This window comes from Wasmannia auropunctata, unplaced genomic scaffold, assembly GCF_000956235.1.
Source record: "Wasmannia auropunctata unplaced genomic scaffold, wasmannia.A_1.0 LD336092.1, whole genome shotgun sequence".
Lineage (NCBI taxonomy): Eukaryota > Metazoa > Arthropoda > Insecta > Hymenoptera > Formicidae > Wasmannia > Wasmannia auropunctata.
The window spans coordinates 1,351,464-1,370,966 of NW_012026798.1; the positions used below are offsets into that span (position 1 = coordinate 1,351,464).

General features: G+C 43.7%; 2 protein-coding genes across 14 annotated transcripts; one reads left to right on the forward strand and one right to left on the reverse strand.

The window, feature by feature from the left end:
* Positions 1-318: 318 nt before the first annotated feature.
* Positions 319-9,790, reverse strand: LOC105462895 (liprin-beta-2). Of its 6 annotated transcripts, none has more exons than XM_011709792.1 (12): positions 5,678-6,161; positions 4,714-4,928; positions 4,415-4,557; positions 3,944-4,301; positions 3,596-3,757; positions 3,401-3,532; positions 3,117-3,195; positions 2,161-2,453; positions 1,892-2,068; positions 1,414-1,785; positions 1,083-1,283; positions 319-659 (listed from the first exon to the last, which is right to left on the reverse strand). In XM_011709792.1, exons 1-11 carry the CDS (start codon positions 5,763-5,765, stop codon positions 1,125-1,127), a joined length of 2,178 nt encoding a protein of 725 aa, XP_011708094.1. In that variant the 5' UTR covers positions 5,766-6,161; the 3' UTR covers positions 319-659; positions 1,083-1,124. The 6 variants fall into 6 exon arrangements, with proteins under 6 accessions (XP_011708094.1, XP_011708093.1, XP_011708092.1 ...); XM_011709791.1 differs by having other exon boundaries at positions 1,187-1,283; positions 3,024-3,195; XM_011709790.1 differs by having other exon boundaries at positions 1,103-1,283; positions 3,024-3,195.
* On the forward strand, positions 9,721-14,995 carry LOC105462893 (zinc finger protein Pegasus). 8 transcript variants are annotated; one of them, XM_011709780.1, is made up of 6 exons: positions 9,721-9,968; positions 12,247-12,462; positions 12,598-12,829; positions 13,222-13,490; positions 13,585-13,920; positions 14,171-14,995. In XM_011709780.1, the coding sequence occupies exons 1-6, from the start codon at positions 9,745-9,747 to the stop codon at positions 14,637-14,639; spliced, it is 1,746 nt and encodes a 581-aa protein (XP_011708082.1). In that variant the 5' UTR covers positions 9,721-9,744; the 3' UTR covers positions 14,640-14,995. The 8 variants fall into 8 exon arrangements, with proteins under 8 accessions (XP_011708082.1, XP_011708083.1, XP_011708085.1 ...); XM_011709781.1 differs by having other exon boundaries at positions 9,878-10,308; XM_011709783.1 differs by lacking the exon at positions 9,721-9,968 and adding an exon at positions 10,457-10,931.
* Positions 14,996-19,503: the final 4,508 nt, after the last annotated feature.

Below are 19,503 nucleotides of genomic sequence, written 5' to 3' on the forward strand. Positions count from 1 at the left end.
ACATGCAAATAACTATTAAATTATGTGTTGACAAAATAATTAACGAAACTATTGATAAAATTGAAAAAAAGTTTAACAGATAATTATGAATATTATTCTACGATTGTCAAAACTGTGAGCTACAATTCCTCTTGGTACACAAGATATATACAACTGTGCAGCATAAGAATGAGTTTCATTTTATAATAAAAATACATGATAGATAATTAATTGAGTGCTACGTTGTTCTTACATAAGAGTTAAAAGTGAAAGATATAGATATGGAGAAGATAGGTATAAATTTAATATTTATTTCCAATTTACTGTATACCTGTACCTATACATAATTTAATAATTCGTAGTAAAAATATTTTCTCTATAAAGCGGTTAATTTTTATCAAATTATTTATATTTAACGGCGTTAATAAAACTTTGGCGGTGTCGGAGTTAGCTCTCGTTTATGTAACTTTATATCAAAATGCACATTTCGATATGGTTATTCTACTTTACTGATAACCTGGTCCCAGGTGATTCTGGTGTCTTCGCGCGTTGTCTCAGAAATTGTTCGTATAAATATATATCCAAATATATATGTTTTAATATTGAAATATATTATCCTCTCGCAATTCGTCCACTTCATATGCAACCTATAACTCTCCTTTGGCCAGTATCCTCCAAATCTAAAAGGCACAATTTCATTTGAGCATATTATATATAAAATTGAGATTTATACAAAATAAATTATAACATTCGAAATGGTTAATAATAGCGCCATATATAGGATTCGATGCTTTCGTAAAAAGCTTTTGACAAAAAGAAACAGTATTAATTTAATGAAGAAACTGAATGAAAATTGATAATAATAAGCAATATATTGATGTAAAAGTTATTTATATAAGCTAATAGAATTTTAATTTAGCACCCGGCAATGTATTTTATATAATAATCTCTGTCAATTAATCTCACTCAAGATGAAGTATTTAGTAAACAAAAAAAAAAAAGGTTTTTCCAGAGATGAAAGTATGATTTACACAATTTATAAGGGTTATAATCGTATGATCCGTAATATGACCTATGATATCAATTAGTCGAGTTAGACTTACAAGTTAGTTTAGATGATTACCCGAATGAAGCTTTAATTGTGGTTAGAATGTGGGTGAGTTCAAGTTAGGGCTGCCCGGTGTTGACGAGGGCGTTGATGGGGTACCTGGTGGCGATGCCTCCAATGGGCAAACCAAATTGCCGAAATCCATCTCGTTTTTACTCTTCTTGCGTTTCAGGGTGAACTGAGATTTCTTTGGTACCTGGATATGAAATTTAATCATTGTTTACTGTGTTAAAAAGTATCAATATCATGATAAAATAGGTATATAAAATAATTACAAGACTGCAAAAGCTTTTATTATCCGGCATGAGATGACGACAAAAACCCACCTTTAATCTAGCGGTAAGCGTCAGTGGAACGAATCCGAGCGTGCTCTCTATCTCTCGCTTTTGTTGAACCACATCCCTGCCGAGAATCTGGTTGAAGTGGGTCGTCAGGTGTCTGCGAAGCAGAGTTTTCGCCGGTGGAATGCTGAGTAACGTGGCGAGCAGCTCGGAAGTGAATCGACCCTCGTGTATCATCAGACCGCCGTGAACGCCGGAGCCGCGCATGTTCGGCGCGTACTCCGCGAGATCTACGACCCGCAGCCACTCCATCACACGGTGGTTCGTCCAGAGGGTCACGTTCGTACCGTCGGCACCGTTCCCATTCACTGATCTTCTCTCCAAACAGTCGAACTCGAAGTTCAAGTCCCGTAATACCTACACGATTTGATTCGAACTATTGACTCCAAATTTACGGCCTATGTGTGTCACGTAGCTTTTGAACGTGAGAGCTTACAATATAATTATCACATTTTGGGATTACCTGAATGCCACGTCTTAAACTGGCGGCGTGCAGCTGCGCAGTCACTCCGAGATTTAACAGATCCTCCGTGGTCAACCTGTGTAAAACTCTACCATCGATCTTGGCGTGGTGGAAGGCTTCCTTGTGCTGCGGCAGTCCGACGTCGTCCAGCCACCGTAACACGGCCGCGTTATCCATCTGCAAGACGTCGGAGAGAATCTTTACTCTCAGATTTTTTTCTCAAATAAAATTATGATACTCGATAAAACTGTAATAACATCGATCGCGACCTGTTGAGAACCGAGAAATCCAGCGCCGTTGCTTCGCTCCGATTCGACGGCATAAAGCAACTTTTTCCTGTGCAGAGCGTTCTTTATGTCTAGCTCTTTCTCCAGCTGAACCTGCGTGGCATCGAGCAATTTCAATCCGGTGGCGCCCCATCGTCTCAGCTCGCCGGCGTAGCATTCCAGACCAAGGTGAGACAACCAATCGCCAATCTCCTCCATGCTGAGCTCCGCGAGCGGTTTCGGTGGCACTTCCACTTGCACGCTCGCTTCACCAATTACGATTTTCGCTTCTTCCGCTATGGTGATAATGTTCGTCGTTTTTATAACCACACATAACTGTGTTGTGTGTGTGTGTGTGTGTGTGTGTGTGTGTGTGTGTGTGTGTGTGTGTGTGTGTGTGTGTGTGTGTGTGTGTGTGTGATAAAATATGTTAAATGATGATGTGTATATTGATCCTTCACAATACTGCATGAATTCGACACAACTTTTTGCAGCAATTTTACTTGCGAATAATTCTTCAAATATTTATCAAAGCAATGACAATAATCAGCAAATTATACTCTTTGGTTCCATGAAAGATTCCAAAATGATCAAATTGCAAAATTGAAATAAGCACTTTCAATATTTATATTCATAAATTAATTCGTAAAGACTTAAAAACTGATATTAAATAACGCCCGAATGCATGCGCATCGACCATGAGTGGTTTGCAAGCGATGTTACTTTTCAATTAATCGCAACGACATGCTGTTACTCGAATCGATTAATATTTTATTAATTAATTAATTCAGATAACGTATGTTGAGATCGTTAAAAAAAAACATTTAAACGTGACACCGCATGCTTAGATAAAGATCGATCGGAACCTAGAATAGGAGCGGACAGACATCTCGCAGAGACTCCCCTAACAGCCAAGGGTACCGTCGTGTGCACTCCCGAGACTAAATTTGGAACCTTACCAAATACAACGCCTTTCTTGGACGTCGGTGGCCTAGGAAGACTACTATATTGACCCGTATGCCTGCTGAATCTCTCACCCTGCAGACATAAGAGTGCTCAATAAATTTTATCATATAAAATTTCATAATTTAATAACATAAAATACGATAAAATATAATAAAATAAAATGTTATATTATAACATAAAATATTATAATGTTATATAATACTACTATATTTTAATTATAAATATAATTAAAATGTGTTGACTTAAAATATGTTAAACCGTTAAAATATGTACTAACATTCGATAAAGGACTTGTACTGCGCAGCGACAGATTTTCGTGCTCCAAACTGGCTTGTCTGAGCTTCATTTCGGATAAGGAGGTAAGGAGCTCCAATTTCTGCGTCTCCAAAGCGCTTCTTGATAAAACTTCCTATAAAAACAAATGAGCACACGTAAAGCTCCGAGCTGAGATAAAATCACGAGATATTTTTACCTTCTGTAACGCTTCTTCCATCTGCCTCAGAGTATCTTTCTTTTCCTGAAGTAAGCTCTCCAGCTCTTGGATCTTATTCGATTGTGCGTCGACTTGCTCGGACAAAACTGATACCTCCATATGCAATGCTCCACGTTCACTTTCCAACTTCCTCAATCGTTCCTGTGAAAAGCAAATCGACAAAACGGTCATTAATATCTTATTAATGACAAATATTTCGAAATAAAAAAAAACGAAACGTAAATATTTTAAATAAAAATAAAAGGATTTTCTTCGGGAAAAATTCACATTTATGGTACCACGCAGTCAGAAGTTTTATTAAAAAATGTTTTTGTATGTACAGTATACCTCGGTCTTGCTATGATAATTATTTATGCACACATTGCTTCCGCAATGAAATTGCTGTAGCGAGCAGTAGTGCTGCGGTCTGCTATTCTCGTGGCAGATCAGATCGCTGTGAGACATAGCTCTCTGATCGCGGTCCACTCTGCTGCGGAATCTGCGTCGCCTTCTGTCCAAAGAACCGCCGCATCTCCCGGCTGAGCTGACCGGTAGAGACGCCGTACTGTTCGTCCTGCTACCTGCGTGCACTTCTCGCTCCTTCGCGAACATCGGATCTTGCTGCAGGTGACAGACGTGCGGATAATGTGCGACGCTTCTCGCGTGTTCCTTGAATCCGGCGTGATGCGCGAGCTCGCTAGAAACGCTGTCGGTTTGCAAGGATCGATAGCTCTTTAGAGTTTCATTATTAAGGGTATAAACGAGGCATTTGTGTCGAGCGACAATGTAAAAAGTTAGAAATGCTATACAAACAGTGACCTTGAACAGGCGCAGAGAGACGGAAAACTTCCCAGATGCGCGGTCGACGCCGGGCAGATATTAGCCATGCCGCCGGATACTGCACAGATATTAGGCATACTCCCTTGAAGCGCTATCATCTTAGCATAGCCGAGTAAGCAAGCCTACAACGATATTATCAATACCTCACGGAAGATATCTCATTTGTATTTTTCATAATTTTTCATAAACATAATTTTTTAATTGGAATAATATAAATACGATATGTAATATTCCGAATACGACTTGTTTGAATTCGACCCCCTCCGTCTCAGGTCTACCTGACATAAGCACTCCTGCGATCGGTAGGCTGCCTGGCACGCGACCGCCGGCTCGGACAGGTTCGTCCTGCTGTCCCGCCGATAATCCTCGACGTACTCGTCACCCACGTCGGAGTTGGTCGACGTGCCCGACGAGTCGTAGCCCTCTGAGGGCGTCCATCGGCTGTTCCAGCGCTTTATAGTCGACGCCGCGTCCGACGAGTCCGACTGCGAACCTGAATTTAGATAGACGTTTGAAGCTTTTTTTAATCCGCGCCCACGAGGGGCGGGGGAGGGGGCTTTCAAGAGCTTTCTCTCGTCGACGGTATCGCGAACTGAATTTTCAAAGATCGTAAATGCGCGACGAGCTATATATTTTCGTACCCGGTTCGACCCGGCCTCGACCGTCGACGGAACGACCGACAGTGTTTACTTTAACGGAGATTGAAACAATAATCGATCGACGCGGTATACTATACCTCGTACTCGAGGTATGAGTCAATGAACGTATGTGCCTATACGACGGCCAACCGCGGTCGGCGCGCTCCGCAGTTAAGGCAATCTATTTCGAGCGTGCCACTTATTCGGGCACCATCAAAAGCGTGACTTCGGTGCACTGGCCACAGGCAGAGCGAGCCAGCCAGCCAGACAGCCGTACGATTTTAGTACCGAGACGCCGCGAGTCCCGCGAACTCGTCTGTCAAGTTACAACGCGCCGTTTAATTGAAATGAAACGCGCTCCGTCGTGTGTCGTGGCTTTGCCTTCGCGAAAATCGTAAATCGAATTATCTAGTCCTCACGTTGCTTTCCGATTAAATTACTTCAGATTCGATATCGAAAATAAAAAAATTGAGATACCTTCTCGAGACGCATCTTTAATTCGAGTGATATAATTACCCGGAAGATATGTTCCGATTTGATATTACGCGAATTTTCTGTATATATATTGACGTCACGCGGGATGGGGGAAAGAGTTGAAGAGAACCTTTCGCCTGTCCCCTGTCCTCTTCTTCCATTATTGGAGCGAGATCCTTTCGCTCTCCAGTGATACTGTCGCTCCAGACGTTCTCCATGATGAATTTTTTTCACGCTGCACGTTTTTATTTCACTAAATTATTGCGTTGGCTTTCCAGTTGAGTTCAGTACGCAACACGTTACGGTCTCATGTCTGGTGCAGATGTATCGAAAAACGTCAAGATGCAGTTTTTCTTTCCAATAAAAATCACATTTCCATCATTTAGTTTCTCTCGCGAGGTCACTGTTTGTAATAGACAATCGGTAAAACGATGTCGTCAGATATCGTGCACCGTGCAGAGTGTATCCAGGACTGATATCGGCAGGTTTATACACAATCGAACGTTATCTCGGTGAAGTGCACTCTCGCGCTACCAGCCGCGGCATCGTCTCCGCCGAAACTAAAATTAACGCCATGAAATCCTTCGAGAAGAGCGGGAGGGAGAAAGAGAGAGAGAGAGAGAGAGACGCAACAGCAATTTATAAATAGATTAATGTACTCTCTTCTCGTTACCTATAAAGATCGCAATCATTAGGTGATTTTCTTCATCACTAGCTATTTAAGCTCCATAAAAAATAATATTTTAAACATTAGGTCACTGCATGATACCACATATAAAAGTATAACTCTTATCTTGTTATTGCTTATCAATACGAAGGTAATAATCTAATTGCACATAATACGTAAAAATTATTACAAATTATATTGTACTTACCTCTTATTGTTAGGCAAGAAAAAAATTCTATCGACAAAAATTCCATGTTTATGTAAACGCGACGGGTACAAATTAAAGCGACGGTAATTAGAAACCAAACCGTATGGATTCTTAATAAGCCACACATGGTCGATTTCAGCCATCGATCAATATCACGTCCACGATTACGGTCTAACGATTACAAAGTCAGACGTCCGGATGTACGCACGGACGTATGCATACGTGACCGGTGTGCGTCACGGCGATCAAACACGCGCGCGAACACGTGCGCACCGGCGGCGGCGGTGGCGGCGACAGCGTGTACCGGATGCGAACCGCGGCTCCGGATGCACACGCGGCGGCCACCACACGTGTTCCTCGCACGACCGCCGTCGTCCGAGCTGATCGCGAAACGTTCCTGTTTCCGGAACGCGTCGCGTTTCGAAGAGCGGAAGTCGCGGAAGGGCAGAATTCCGAGGAGACGACGACGCTCGAGCGTGCGAGCGGCATAAAATCGACGGAGCAGAGATCGTTATCGTCGTCTAATCAGCTTACCGGTTGCATCCATGCCAGCAGGATGTTCTGGGTGACGCCATCGGGCGGCGGGGGTGGCATCGGCGCGCCCTTGATCGCGGTCACGAGATTTCTTGCCGCCTCTCTCACCGAGTTCTTCCACTCCGAGCTGCTCTCAGCCGAGCTTTCGGCGCAAGCACCTGCAAAATGTATTTGCAATATAATGATTGTGCAGAAAGCGATGCTGTTAATCACGTTCAATAACAAGATAAAATTTGTGATCTAATTTACTAAACTTGAAATATGTAGCTGACACTAAATCGTCGGCTTATCTGATTCTTGAATCGAATATTTTTCTATCTTTTTTTTACTGACATAAAACTGAATTGCTAGTTTCTATTTTTCTTACAAAATCGCATCGATAATGTTTTTACAAAAGAATCTTTATATATCCGTAAATAATATATCCATACGAACGATATATCCAAATTGAAATTTAATATGTCGCTATAAATCATCACATTTGTACCGGAAATAATGTCGTCCATCTGGAGTAATGCGGCCTCCAGCATTCTGCTGGCCTCGTTCGAGTTCTTCGCCAGGAATGTAGATTCGCCCGCCTGCGCCGTCGTGCCGTTTCTCTCCTCACCTTTGCCCATCACTTAACGCTGCAAGAAAAAAATTACCATTAGGTGTTGATGTTTTCACTCTCTGACAATATTTTTCCGACACGTTCCACAAAAAATCGTTCTCTAAAACTCGATATCTCTACAAATGGAGGTGTTTGCTGAATGTTAAGATCGAAGAGATACGAAAGCTCGACCGTTGATTCACATGACTTTTCAGATGATGTAAGTGCAACGTCGCGAGGTGTGGTACATTTGTCAGGAAATTTGTATGTATGACGTGATCAGGATTGTCTTGTTAAACAATCGATAATATGCGAGTGAGCAAAATTATGCGAATGGAAGTTTTATATATATACATATATAATTTTGTATTTGTATTTAAAGTTGTATTTTCAATCAAATCATATATATATAACTTATAAAATTTTATATATATATATATAATTTTGTATTTGTATTTTATTGTTAGAAGTTTAATAAAAAAGTAACATGAGGAGTAATTCTACGGTACATATATAAAACTTATAATATAAAAATATATAAAATTTATATTAAATTTCCTTAGAGCACTTCATATTAAAATTGTAATTATATCTAATAAAAAACGAGTTTACTTGATAGAAAAATAAATTTAAATTACCCTGAGATGTATTTTATTGTTTTCTGATTAATTATTATATTATAACAAAATATTTGTATTATATTAAAGCAAAAAATTACAGTATAATTTATAAAAATAGTTTTGCCGTGTTTTATTGTGTTATATAGTTTTTCCGAGACAACTACAGTAGATAATTGCAATAATAAACAAAGGAAGAAATACTATGAGTTTCTTCTTTAATAAATTGCAATAAACCATAAGTTTCTGAAACCAACGATTTGCGAAAATACTCTCAATCTTTAGACTTTTTTTAAACACGAGAATTTTGAACTCGTCGGTCTTGTTTCAAATTCACTCACGAGCACTTACATCGACGAAGGCCTTGAAGTTTTTAACAATTGAACATCGATCATCTGCAAACTTAAACTCGGTCGTAAATAAAAAAAAAGAAACTAACTAGCCGACAAACAGATATATCGTTTACGTCGAGCTTAAGATCCGTCGAGGAGCACTTAACATATGCAAAACGGGCGTGTTATCAGCGATAAGGCACACGAATTCGATGATCGATCGAAGAAAAAACATAACTTGTAAAGAGAGGAATGGGAGAAACGCAGAAAGAGAGAGAGAGAGCGCGTGTGTGAAAAAGAGAAGGAGAGACAGATCGAACGTCACGAGACGATCATTCACTCCGATCTTACCGTGGCGTCTCATGATAAGAATGATCACCGAAGAGCCCACAGATTATAGTTGGTAAAACAACGATAATCGCACGGTGAGATAACATGCAAACGACGATCAACAGGTACTGGAGAGCAACGCCCAGCACACTGCCACCATAATGTATACTATACTCTGTCACTGTCTCGTATCTTTCTCACCGTGTCTCTCTCACTCCTCCTCTCTCTCTCTCTCTCCCCGTCTTCTTCGCTCCGTTAATCCTTCTTCTCGCGAGCACAGCTGCACCAAGCGCAAGTGAATAATTTCGTCCACAAATCATCCGCGTGTTCCTTCTCGATACGTTCATTTGTAAATCGACAAGTTAGCTAAATGCCTCGCGGATAGCCACGCAAATCTGTGGAAAACAGATGTTGCGGAGCGCCTGCTGTCGCGCTTTGTCGGCAGAATGTCAACAGAAATATAATAGAATCTCTCTGCCTGGAATCATACAATGGGCTGAGCTGCAGGGACCGAGCATGATTTGCCATTTCCGAGCCATTTAAATGATACGTTCCATTTAAATGGCCACAAAATGACGGACAACTGACGCGGATCTCGCTGTCAGATGTCGGAGGGCTCCGACTCGAATCTGTATACTGGCGAATCACTGGCGCACTGTTAACATATTTAATATTTACATTCGGTTGATGTATGTCGCATATATAGTATATATTATCGTTGCTAATGCGATTCTACATATACGGAATAGACGTGAAAACGGAAGGATCTTCATTAGTCTCTAGCTGCCCGCTCGGTCCATTTATCGCCTTTTCAAGGAGATCAATGAGATGTGATCGGCGTGGGGATGCGAAAAATATGCGACCTCTCGGGATTGCAGATTACCTGTTTACGTCAGTCGGGAGACCGTCGACTCGCGCGGATGCTGACCCTCGTGCGGTACGATAAACATCGGGCGTGTGATCGGATATACGCACAGCTGCAATATACGAAATTCGCGAGTGGGATCGGCGGTCACGACGGCGATCCTCGTCGTCCCGCGAGTGGCATAACGGAAGTTCCGTCCGGAGTCTCGCGCGAGAAGTCAACAAACAACGCAGTTGCACGCGGCGAGGTAGGCGGGCGCAGCGCGAGCTGGGAGATGAGGTGAGGTTAGGTTCGGTCTCCTGGGGGAGAGAGTCACACTTCGCGGAATCGATATACGCGGAGCGATACACGGCTCGATCGTGATGGATATATCTCCCCCCGAGGGCGTTGGAGGGCGAAGATCGAGATCCGATCGCGACCCGATTTCCGCCGCCCCTCCCGCGCGTGTCCCTAAAATTCACGTATGTAGGTGAGGGTCAGGTTAGGGAACCGCCGACGCGACGCGACTCGGGGAAACTGCACCGCGGAACCCGGTCGTCGCCGTCGGTCGTGGTTGCGCGTGAACACGCCATACGCGACACGGGCGACGAAAACGGCGACGCGTGACACGTTTTGACAGGTCAGCGGAGTTGAAATGCGCGCGCGGTACCAACCTCGCGGCGCGAGGAGGTAGAAGGTTATGTTCGCGCGCGCGCGCGCGCGCGTGGCCTCGATCGCGCGGGGTCGGCGATTTCGGCGAAGCTCGCGCGTCGAGTCGACGACGGTGCGTCTCCCGGTTCTCGCGCGCGTGGTGACGTTCAGCGTTCGGCGCGAGCGCGACGTCCCGTGGTGGGCCCTGTGCGGGAGGAACCGCGCCGTTGTCGTCGGTTGGTCGACGGCGGTGTCGGTGACGGTTGGCAGCAGTGCGCCGATATCGGCGAGCCGAGAGAAGTGCCGTTCGGACACCTCGCGCGCTGCGCTGCGCTTCCGTTACATTTTATTTGTGTTGCGAGGGCCGTGCGCGCGCGGGGAGGAAACGGGGAGTTGGAGAAAGCGAGACAGAGACTAGAGAGAGAGAGAGAGCGAGAGAGAGAGTGAGAGAGGAGTGATAAAAGGGAAAAATAAAAGTGTCAGGGAGATGCGTGCGCGGCAGCGCTGCTGCTCGTCGTGAGTGTCGGGCGGCGTGCGCGCGAGGACGAGCGAAATTCCGTCGTGGCGGTGCGAGGAAGGTGCACCACCCGCGGTCCCCCCCGTGGAATGTGAGTAAGTGGCCCGCAAAACCGAGAGCGAGAGAGCTGCCGCCTCCGTCCGTTTCTCGTACATCCGTACCCCGTTTGTCCTCTCCGCCCCTCCGCCGCGCCGCCGCTGGCCTCCACCCCCTCCTCGCGTTCCCCCGTCGCCAATCATTTTTTTTCCTCGCCTCCTCCGCCGTCGCGCGCGCGACCGCCAGAGACTTTCCGCGGAAAAGCCGCGAAAACTACGTCACGAGTGACGGATTCGGTCGAAACTGGGACAAAGTGCAGTGCACTCTGGCATTGCGCTTTACCACCAGGTGTTTCTATGCCGTAATCTTCCCAGGATTGGGTAACACTCGTACCGTTGCACCTTGCTCTCTCTCGGCGGAGCACCCCTTCTCGATCGGAGTCGCGTATTCGCGTTTTCACGCGCTCGAGCTCCGCGCGCTCCTCTCTCTCTCTCTCTCTCTCTTTCTCTCTCTCGCGTCGCGAGAGCCTCTTGCGAATCCGCACGGGTGACAGCACGCCTGACGGAGGAGAGTTATACGGGTGTATCGCGGGTTATACACGTTCGCCACGCCGGAGAGAGAGCTGACAGGTAAAGGTTGGCATCGGGCGCGCGCGCGACGGCGCGAGATGAGAGCGGACGGCGAGCCGTACGCGCGTAACGTCACGACGACGGTGTGATCGACGGTGATATACCTACACGGTGAGAGAGACTCTCTATCGCGCGCGCCGCGAGGACGCGCGATAAAAAAAACACAGCCTCGTTTCTCCGCGGGATGTTCGGTGATGTCGACGCGAGAGAAGTTTACTCGCTCGCTCGCTCGCTCGCTCGCGCGCGCGAGCGAGTCCTATATACGTAGCGAGATGAGCGCGAGAAACGCGTTCCTGCCTGCACCGCGCTCGCGAGATCTCGCGCGGCGGTGGATCGGCGACGTGTCCGCGAACGTGGTGACGACGAACGGAGTTGAACGCTATGTAGGGCACGACGATATCGGGTCGGGTGCCCCGAGCGACGAGGCCTCCCGTTCGCTCGGCTCGGCGAAATATGGAACGCGGAGCGCGTCAGATGATCGATCCCTCCTCGCTGCCACGGCTCGCGGATAATGCTGTCGGCTCTCGAAACGTTGGCGAGAGAGACGACTGCGATCTACATAGTTAAACAGGTTACGGTTATATTTAAATGGGCGAACACGCGCGGTGATCGGCGCTCCCTTTTGACGTTTCGCGACGTCACGTCGGAGCTGTGCGAATTTTTACGAGTGACCCCGCACCTACGTCCGCTCCCTCCGCCCGGGAATAAGCCCTCTCGACTAATCCAAGCGCTTGTCGTCTCTTAGGTTAGATGACGGACTCAAGATAGTCCTTCCGCCTGGTAACATGTCAGATGGGGTTGACGGTGGTGGTGGGGAAAACGAGGTAGACTCCCATTCCTCGTCGCAAGCCGAGGCCGGAGACTCTTCTAATCACCGGGAGGAAGAGGCGTTAGATCCTGACAACGAGGCGGCTCTCAATACGAATTATGACAGTAGCGACGGAGCCGTTCCTGCGTTTAGGTGAGACTCGGGTCCGATCAGTGCGCCAGGCGACAGCTTGCGATCAGCTGGTTGGAACGACATTCTCTCTCTCTCTATTGCGCAAACGATTCCCTCCTCTTGGTTACGTCTAATCTGATTTCCTCGATTCCGCAGATGTGATAGATGCGACAATTATGAAACTATAAACAAGACAGCCTTCACCGCTCATCAAGACCAATGTCTGGCGAGCGGCGAAGCCGGGGAGAGCGCTGAAGGCATAGAAGGGACAGAGAATGACGGGGATGCGGAGGAGGGCCATTCGGGGATCAGGTCTCACAGAAAGATGTTTGAATGTGATGTCTGTAATATGAAATTTTCAAATGGAGCTAACATGAGACGACACAAAGTGAGTACAGAAAGATTACACAGTGGAAAGACCTGTGTTGTTATGCGTTACTCCCATATCAGGTTAAAGTTTGAAATTGAGATTGGGTTGGAACACTTAACCAATCCGAAGAAAGAAAGCCAGGCTCAAGTTTTTCAATCAACTTTATTTTGATCAGTCCAAATTCCAATCCAGTCTCAATCCGAATCTTTAATCAGATACGGGCATTACACATTTACGTTATACGTTTACTTGATAAATTCTTGTTTAATTGATAAAGAATTAAGTAGAATTTTTATAGTTATAAACGATAGATATAAACGATATATATATATAGATTGTATTGAATGTATATATAATAGTTATTTGTGTACGTTTGACCTATTGCATCCCCCTTTTATTTTTTTTCTCAGATGAGGCACACAGGAGTGAAACCGTACGAGTGTCGGGTATGTCAGAAGAGATTCTTTCGGAAGGACCATCTTGCGGAACACTTTACGACGCATTCAAAAACTTTGCCATATCATTGCCCGATTTGTAACCGAGGTTTCCAAAGACAGATCGCGATGCGCGCTCACTTTCAGAACGAACACGTCGGTCAGCATGATATGGTCAAGTCGTGTCCTCTCTGCAATTACCGTGCGGCTACCATGAAATGCCTTAGGTTGCACTTCTTTAATAGGTGGGTTGCGTGAATTGCCGTTTTTTCGTGAATTATTTTGAGGAAAGTGTCGTTGCTCCCCCATTTTATATAACATACCTTTTATTGCTCGCAGACATGGAATAGATTTAGATAATCCAGGACCAAATAGCTCTACGTCCATAATGAATAGTTGCACGTCCGGGGAGGCGATGCCTTCGGCACCTCTGTCCGACAGCGGGGACAGCACTGGCAACCGTTCGACCGACAACGCTACGCCCCCCATGCATTTTCTCACGCCCCACGTGGAGATATCCATTCCTTACCCCGAACAAGCTGCCAGCCAACGAAATCCAAGTCCTGCCCCGTTGAACGGTGACAGCCCCAATAGTCCGCAGAGCGCAGACAGCAATAGCAACGCGCCGAGCAGTAGTCATCACCAATTATCTATCAATAGCAGTAGCATTCATAGGTGAGCATTTTAAACAATCGCGAAATTTATTTATATTTATTATATTAGAGATGAATTGTTAAAAATTCTCTATAGAATTAAATCATTGTATGTTTTTTACATTTTCACATTACAGCTAACATCAATTTTATTGATAAATTAATCATGTATGTTATTTAAAGCTTAAATGTGTGTTTTAAAGTTTAATTTAGAAGTTCCAATTAGTTGCGTTCCAACTGAATTAAAGATCGGATTTTCGTATTTTTCTCAGGAACGTAGGCGGAGGCGACGAAGCCATTACACCTTCGATCTCCCTGATACCCATCAAGCAGGAGCCGAACAGCAACGGTATGGACGACAGCGGGGCAACATCGAGCAATCTACCATTACCATCGCTGATCAAGGTGTCGCCGTTGAAGTCGTTACTGCGCGACGATCTACGCCGCAAGCTCTCCACCAGCTCCACCAATAACAACAATAACAGCAGTAACAACAGCGGCTGCGGCGTCAATTCCAATCCGCACTCGAGGGGCGAGCCGCCCACCTCGACCAGGCCGGATCCTCGCACGAGCGGCCTCCAGTGCACCCACTGTCGCATCACGTTTCCGGATCAGACGTTGTACTTCCTCCACAAAGGTTGTCACAGCGAGAGTAACCCGTGGAAGTGCAATATTTGCGGGGAGCAGTGCTGCAATCTGTACCAGTTCAACTCGCATTTACTGAGTAAGAGTCATCAGTAGCTGGGAGGAGAAGAGGCAGAGAAGAAATATCCGCAATTTGAAATTCGTCTTTCCTCCTTTCCGTTTCGTCTACTTCTTTTTTTCTTTTCCTTCTTCGTCGAACGAAACAAAAACGGCAGGAGATTCCGTACGTATCGTCGATTACGTACGTTCAGTGTTCATTAGCATGAGGGTATAAGTATTTTCTGCGACGTGTCCAGACATACTTCTCGTTAAAAAGTACTTTCGAAATACCGCAAGAACGCGCTCGCCGGAGCATGACGACGAGTCAACTGTAAATTGAATTGTAAATTATTCTTAAAGAATTCGAGAGAGAGAGGGGGAGAGTATGTCTGCTCTCTCAGAAAATAATGTACAAAGCGCGACAAATTGTGCCTTTTCTTTAAAAAGAGAGAAAAAGGGAGGGAAAATCGCGAGAGAGAAAAAAAGAAATTGCCAACACACACTCGTCCATCATGCTGTTATATTGTACGAACTATCCGTCCATAGGGCTTTATCGAGATATTCCGAGCTCTATCATTAGTCTTAAATTAGTAAAATAAGAAGTAATGCCCCGGCGTGTGGAAACGCGACGGGGCACGTCGCGAATCGTCCTGTCGATAATCGCGAATAAAAAATTATATATATATATATAGCTATGTCGTGCTTTTATCGCAAAAAAGTGCGACATTAAAATTTCAAGTAAATAGAGACAGACTATTTAGTTGACGCTGTGCGGTTTGGATGCTTGAGGCAAACGCGACGGCGCGAATATAATCTATCAGAAATCTATTTTACAGATGGAGAGAGGGAAAGTGAGAGAAAAAAAAAGAAACGCATTTATTATTATTTTAAGGCCAGGTCCTCTAAATACAAAGAAAAATTGAGTGTAGGCTTGAACGTCTAAGATCTATGCGCGTAGAATTTATATAGTAGAGGAGAAGAGCGACACCATGAATTGTCGAGGAGCTTATCCCTTCAGCGACTCCGCGATTTGAATTTCCACACTCGAGAGTAGGCTCCATTGAGACAGCGTACAAATTCGAAAGCGTCGCGTTCGTCGAAAGCACATCGGGCGCGACACACGTGCCGCGATACACGTGGATACCTTTGGATTTGTTGGCTGCGACGTCTAATGCACTGCGGCAAGGGTTATTGCTATGAGTCCCATCTATTCTTCTTTCTCCTTTAGACAGGAAACGTTGCGTCGCAAGCAGAAACCGGTGCGAAACCGCGGAGCGAGGATGTACAGGAAGAACACAAAAGCTAGCCGGGCGTGCGTTATTAATACGACAGGGGGGGGACAAGTTCGAGAGGTGTGACTTCTTAGCCGAGGGGGACTCGTACATACCGGGCAGGTATCTCGATGTCCGTTTGCTTTGGCCGAGGGGGGGGGGGTCGCCTCTCTCCGCCTTTCTCGCCTTTGATCCGATAAATATTTTATATATAAATATTTGTACAGAAAAAAAGTATTAGGGGAGAGAGAAAGCAAGAGAAGGGAAAAAATTGAGATAGCATATATATATATGTATACACGTAGAGTCACGACATATAACAAACAGACAGATACACACACACAGATATATGTATACACAGATATTATTATATAAATATATATATATATATATATATAAATATGTGCCGTCTCGCCGCAATGAGACGAAGAGATACACGTACACGCGGACACTGCTGTAAATGGTTGTAGTTATTTAAATAATTATTCTGTATATCGCGTAGTATTTAATACGATTATATAATTATTTATTAGAGTCTTAAGTAATTTATTATTGCTTTGCATTCCAAGAGGACCGCAGACCACGGGACTGTGCGATTAAATAAGCGAATGTCTTAGCGTTAACGGTGCTTTTCTAACAAGAGCCGATATGCCGCGTAATATGACTTACAACGGGCGAATTTTCACGTGTAAAAAGAAGAAAAAAAAGAAAACGAAGGGGAGAGAAGAAGAAAAAAGTAACAATGAGCGTCGCGAGAGATCCATCGGACAGATCTCGGGCGCGTAAACGAATGCAACGTACACGAATTATTACTATCTTCGATCGATATAACGTATTTAAGAGCTGTCGCGAAACTACCACTATTTTGTACGCAGGGGCACGTATGTTCATTATTAGGGACACGTTCGTCATTCGCACTTTCGAATCCTTATTATTAAATCATTGACGTACAAATCTTTTTAGATACCTTTACAAAAGAAAAAAAAGAAATAAAGAGATGCGCGCGCTTGTCGTACTCTCGTGCGGCTCCTCGGGGCGGAATCGTGAACAAAAAAAGTGCCTGATCGGGAACAATTCATCGAGGGTAAAAGAAAGTTGCGTGTATTTGTGCGAGGAGAGGAACGGAAGAGCTTTTGGCTCGAAGAGAAGAGGCGAGCGAAAGGTGTGATTTAAAAATACAGATATAAAGGACACAGATGCGTGTGTTAACCCGTGTTCACCATATGTGCTTACCGCTTTAGCGTATATAGCGACGCCTTTACACTGTGATCACGTTTACAAAGAAAATAGTCTTAAAGCTAGAAGATAGACGTAAAGGTATATATCTTAGGGCAAGCGAGAGTACGACGAGCACAGCCTTGAGTGTGAGACAGGCGTTTAGACACCCACAACAAGCCACCCACACCCACCTCATTCCCTCCCTCTTCCCCCTCGACTCCGCTTCCTCCCTCCCTCCTCCCCCCCTCCCTCCTCACCCTCCCACAATTTATTTATACATACGAATAAAGATATATTTAAATCGATAAGGATGGAATAAAAAAAAATATTGTTGATGTTACTACGGTGTAATGGGTACAATCTAAATACATGAATATTATGTATATAAGGAATAGAAATGGAGAATTTTTATCGTACACGTCTTATTCTGTTTTCTTTCTGTCATCACCAGTCTCCGACTTCCCCGGCGGTACAGAATCCAGGCTTTGTGCCGCGCACGTGACGACACGTGTAAACTCTCGCGATTTCTATCGCCCCGTCAAGGATCTTGCTAACAACATTGCGGGCAATACTCTCCAGTAATAACGTCGAAATTGTATGTGATAAAATTAATTGATATACTTTTCTGACTACGAGCTATTTAAAATGACAAGTTTTCCATGTAAGCTAAAACTTAAAAGTATTCACAAATGAATAGAACATCGTTAGCGCGTTGCTTAAAAGATAAGAGGCGTAAATAATTTTCTAGCAAATTATTTTACGGTAGAAGGCCTTTTCTGTGAAGATTAAAGTTTCAAAATATTCAAAATTATATACAATTATAATATATAGATAGATGTAAATAGATTCCTTCTATTTTAAATAGTTTCGTAATTAGAAACTATTTAAAATAGAAGGTTTTTCGTGAAAATTAAACTTCAGATAAAATTTTGAAAAATAAATAATAGAACGTCATTACTTAAGTCAAAGATAACTGAATTAAAAATTCATCAAAGAAATAATGGCTTAATTCTTTCTCGCGTCCTTGTATTCTTGTTCAAGAAAAATTGACTACGATGTAAATCCCGATTTAAATCTGGACATCTGATACATATGTATATATTTCATATATATGACGTTTTTATGGGATATCGCAGATTTCGTGCGTTTAGTCTCCACCGCTTCCAGGAAAGAAATAAAGGCAGCCCATCGATAAATGTATGTTATAGTCTTACTTTATTGCTTGCGTTACCATGCGTGTATGAATACAGAAGCGCTTTATATTACAGTGTTGGTCGTGTTAAAGCTATCAGAAAGAGGAAGAGAGAAATAAATAGAATCCCCCGGACGCGCACGCGGGGCCGTGTCGTTCGTTGCTCGAGTCGCGCTCGAGCTGCGGGACACGGCAGGAGAGACGTCGTCTTGTCACGACGGTTTTATTAATTTTGCCAAGGAGAAATAAACAAAAGGGAGAAAGAGAGACGTCTGATCCGACTGCGGATTTAGCGGAGAACAAATTCCTATATTTGTTCATCGTGTTGCTTCACTCTCTCTTTCTTTTACATAAAGTAATTTCGGCTCTGTTGCACCAACGATGTTAGATAACTGTTTCAGGGTGACTTCCCTAATCATTCCACGAATTCTACCAAATTGCACCACCCAGATAATGTAGCTGATAATACATATGTATATTAATTAAACATCATATTAATTAAAATGAGAACGCGGGAATTTGCTTGTTTTGAGAAAATCAAATTGTAATTAATTGATTGTTTAAATTAAACGGAGGCAAATTAATAAATTTGATTTATTTGACTTAAATTTTACGAGCAAGATTAAACGTTCGATTTAAATATAAAATGCATCATAAGGATTGATTACATCGCGATGAATTGCTTAACTGAATTATAATCAAAAATAAAATAGCACATCAAGCTATAATTAATCAATCGTTTAAATTAAACGGAGGCAAATTAATAAATTTTATTTATTCAACTTAAATTCTACAGAAAATTTGACAAAGATTTCGTTTGATTTAAATATAAGAATGGCAGCTTAAGAATTGATTACACCGCGATTGCTTACTGAATTCAAGCAATTCTTTCGTTTCCCCCGATTCCGATAATGATAACGATAACGTGGAGATAAAAGATATTTAGTTAATCGCGAGCAACGTTGGCGCAGCCGATCCAAAGTGTGAGTATTCGATTGCCTGGTTGTCGTAACGAATTACACTACATTACACTTAACAATATCGAGTTACAAAATAAACGCAGTTCGACCTATAATGCTTAGCTCTCGTTCCTTCGAACGTGCAAAATTCTTCGTCCAAAATAGACGAATTAAGGACAGTCAATGCAGAATCCGATTCTGCAAGATCGTGCCTTCGATCTTGGAGGAAAAATTCCTTCCACGGAATAAACTACAATTTATATATATATATATATATATAT

Excerpts from the sequence above, each read along its gene's own strand:
- LOC105462895 (XM_011709790.1), bottom strand. The coding sequence starts at position 5,765 with ATGGAGAACGTCTGGAGCGACAGTATCACTGGAGAGCGAAAGGATCTC. Across the intron at positions 4,929-5,677 it reads GGACAGGGGACAGGCGAAAG|GTTCGCAGTCGGACTCGTCG; the intron begins GTTCTCTTCAAC and ends ATCTAAATTCAG. Across the intron at positions 3,758-3,943 it reads ATTATCATAGCAAGACCGAG|GAACGATTGAGGAAGTTGGA; the intron begins GTATACTGTACA and ends TGCTTTTCACAG.
- LOC105462893 (XM_011709780.1), top strand. The coding sequence starts at position 9,745 with ATGCTGACCCTCGTGCGGTACGATAAACATCGGGCGTGTGATCGGATA. Across the intron at positions 9,969-12,246 it reads AGCGCGAGCTGGGAGATGAG|GTTAGATGACGGACTCAAGA; the intron begins GTGAGGTTAGGT and ends GTCGTCTCTTAG. Across the intron at positions 12,830-13,221 it reads CTAACATGAGACGACACAAA|ATGAGGCACACAGGAGTGAA; the intron begins GTGAGTACAGAA and ends TTTTTTTCTCAG.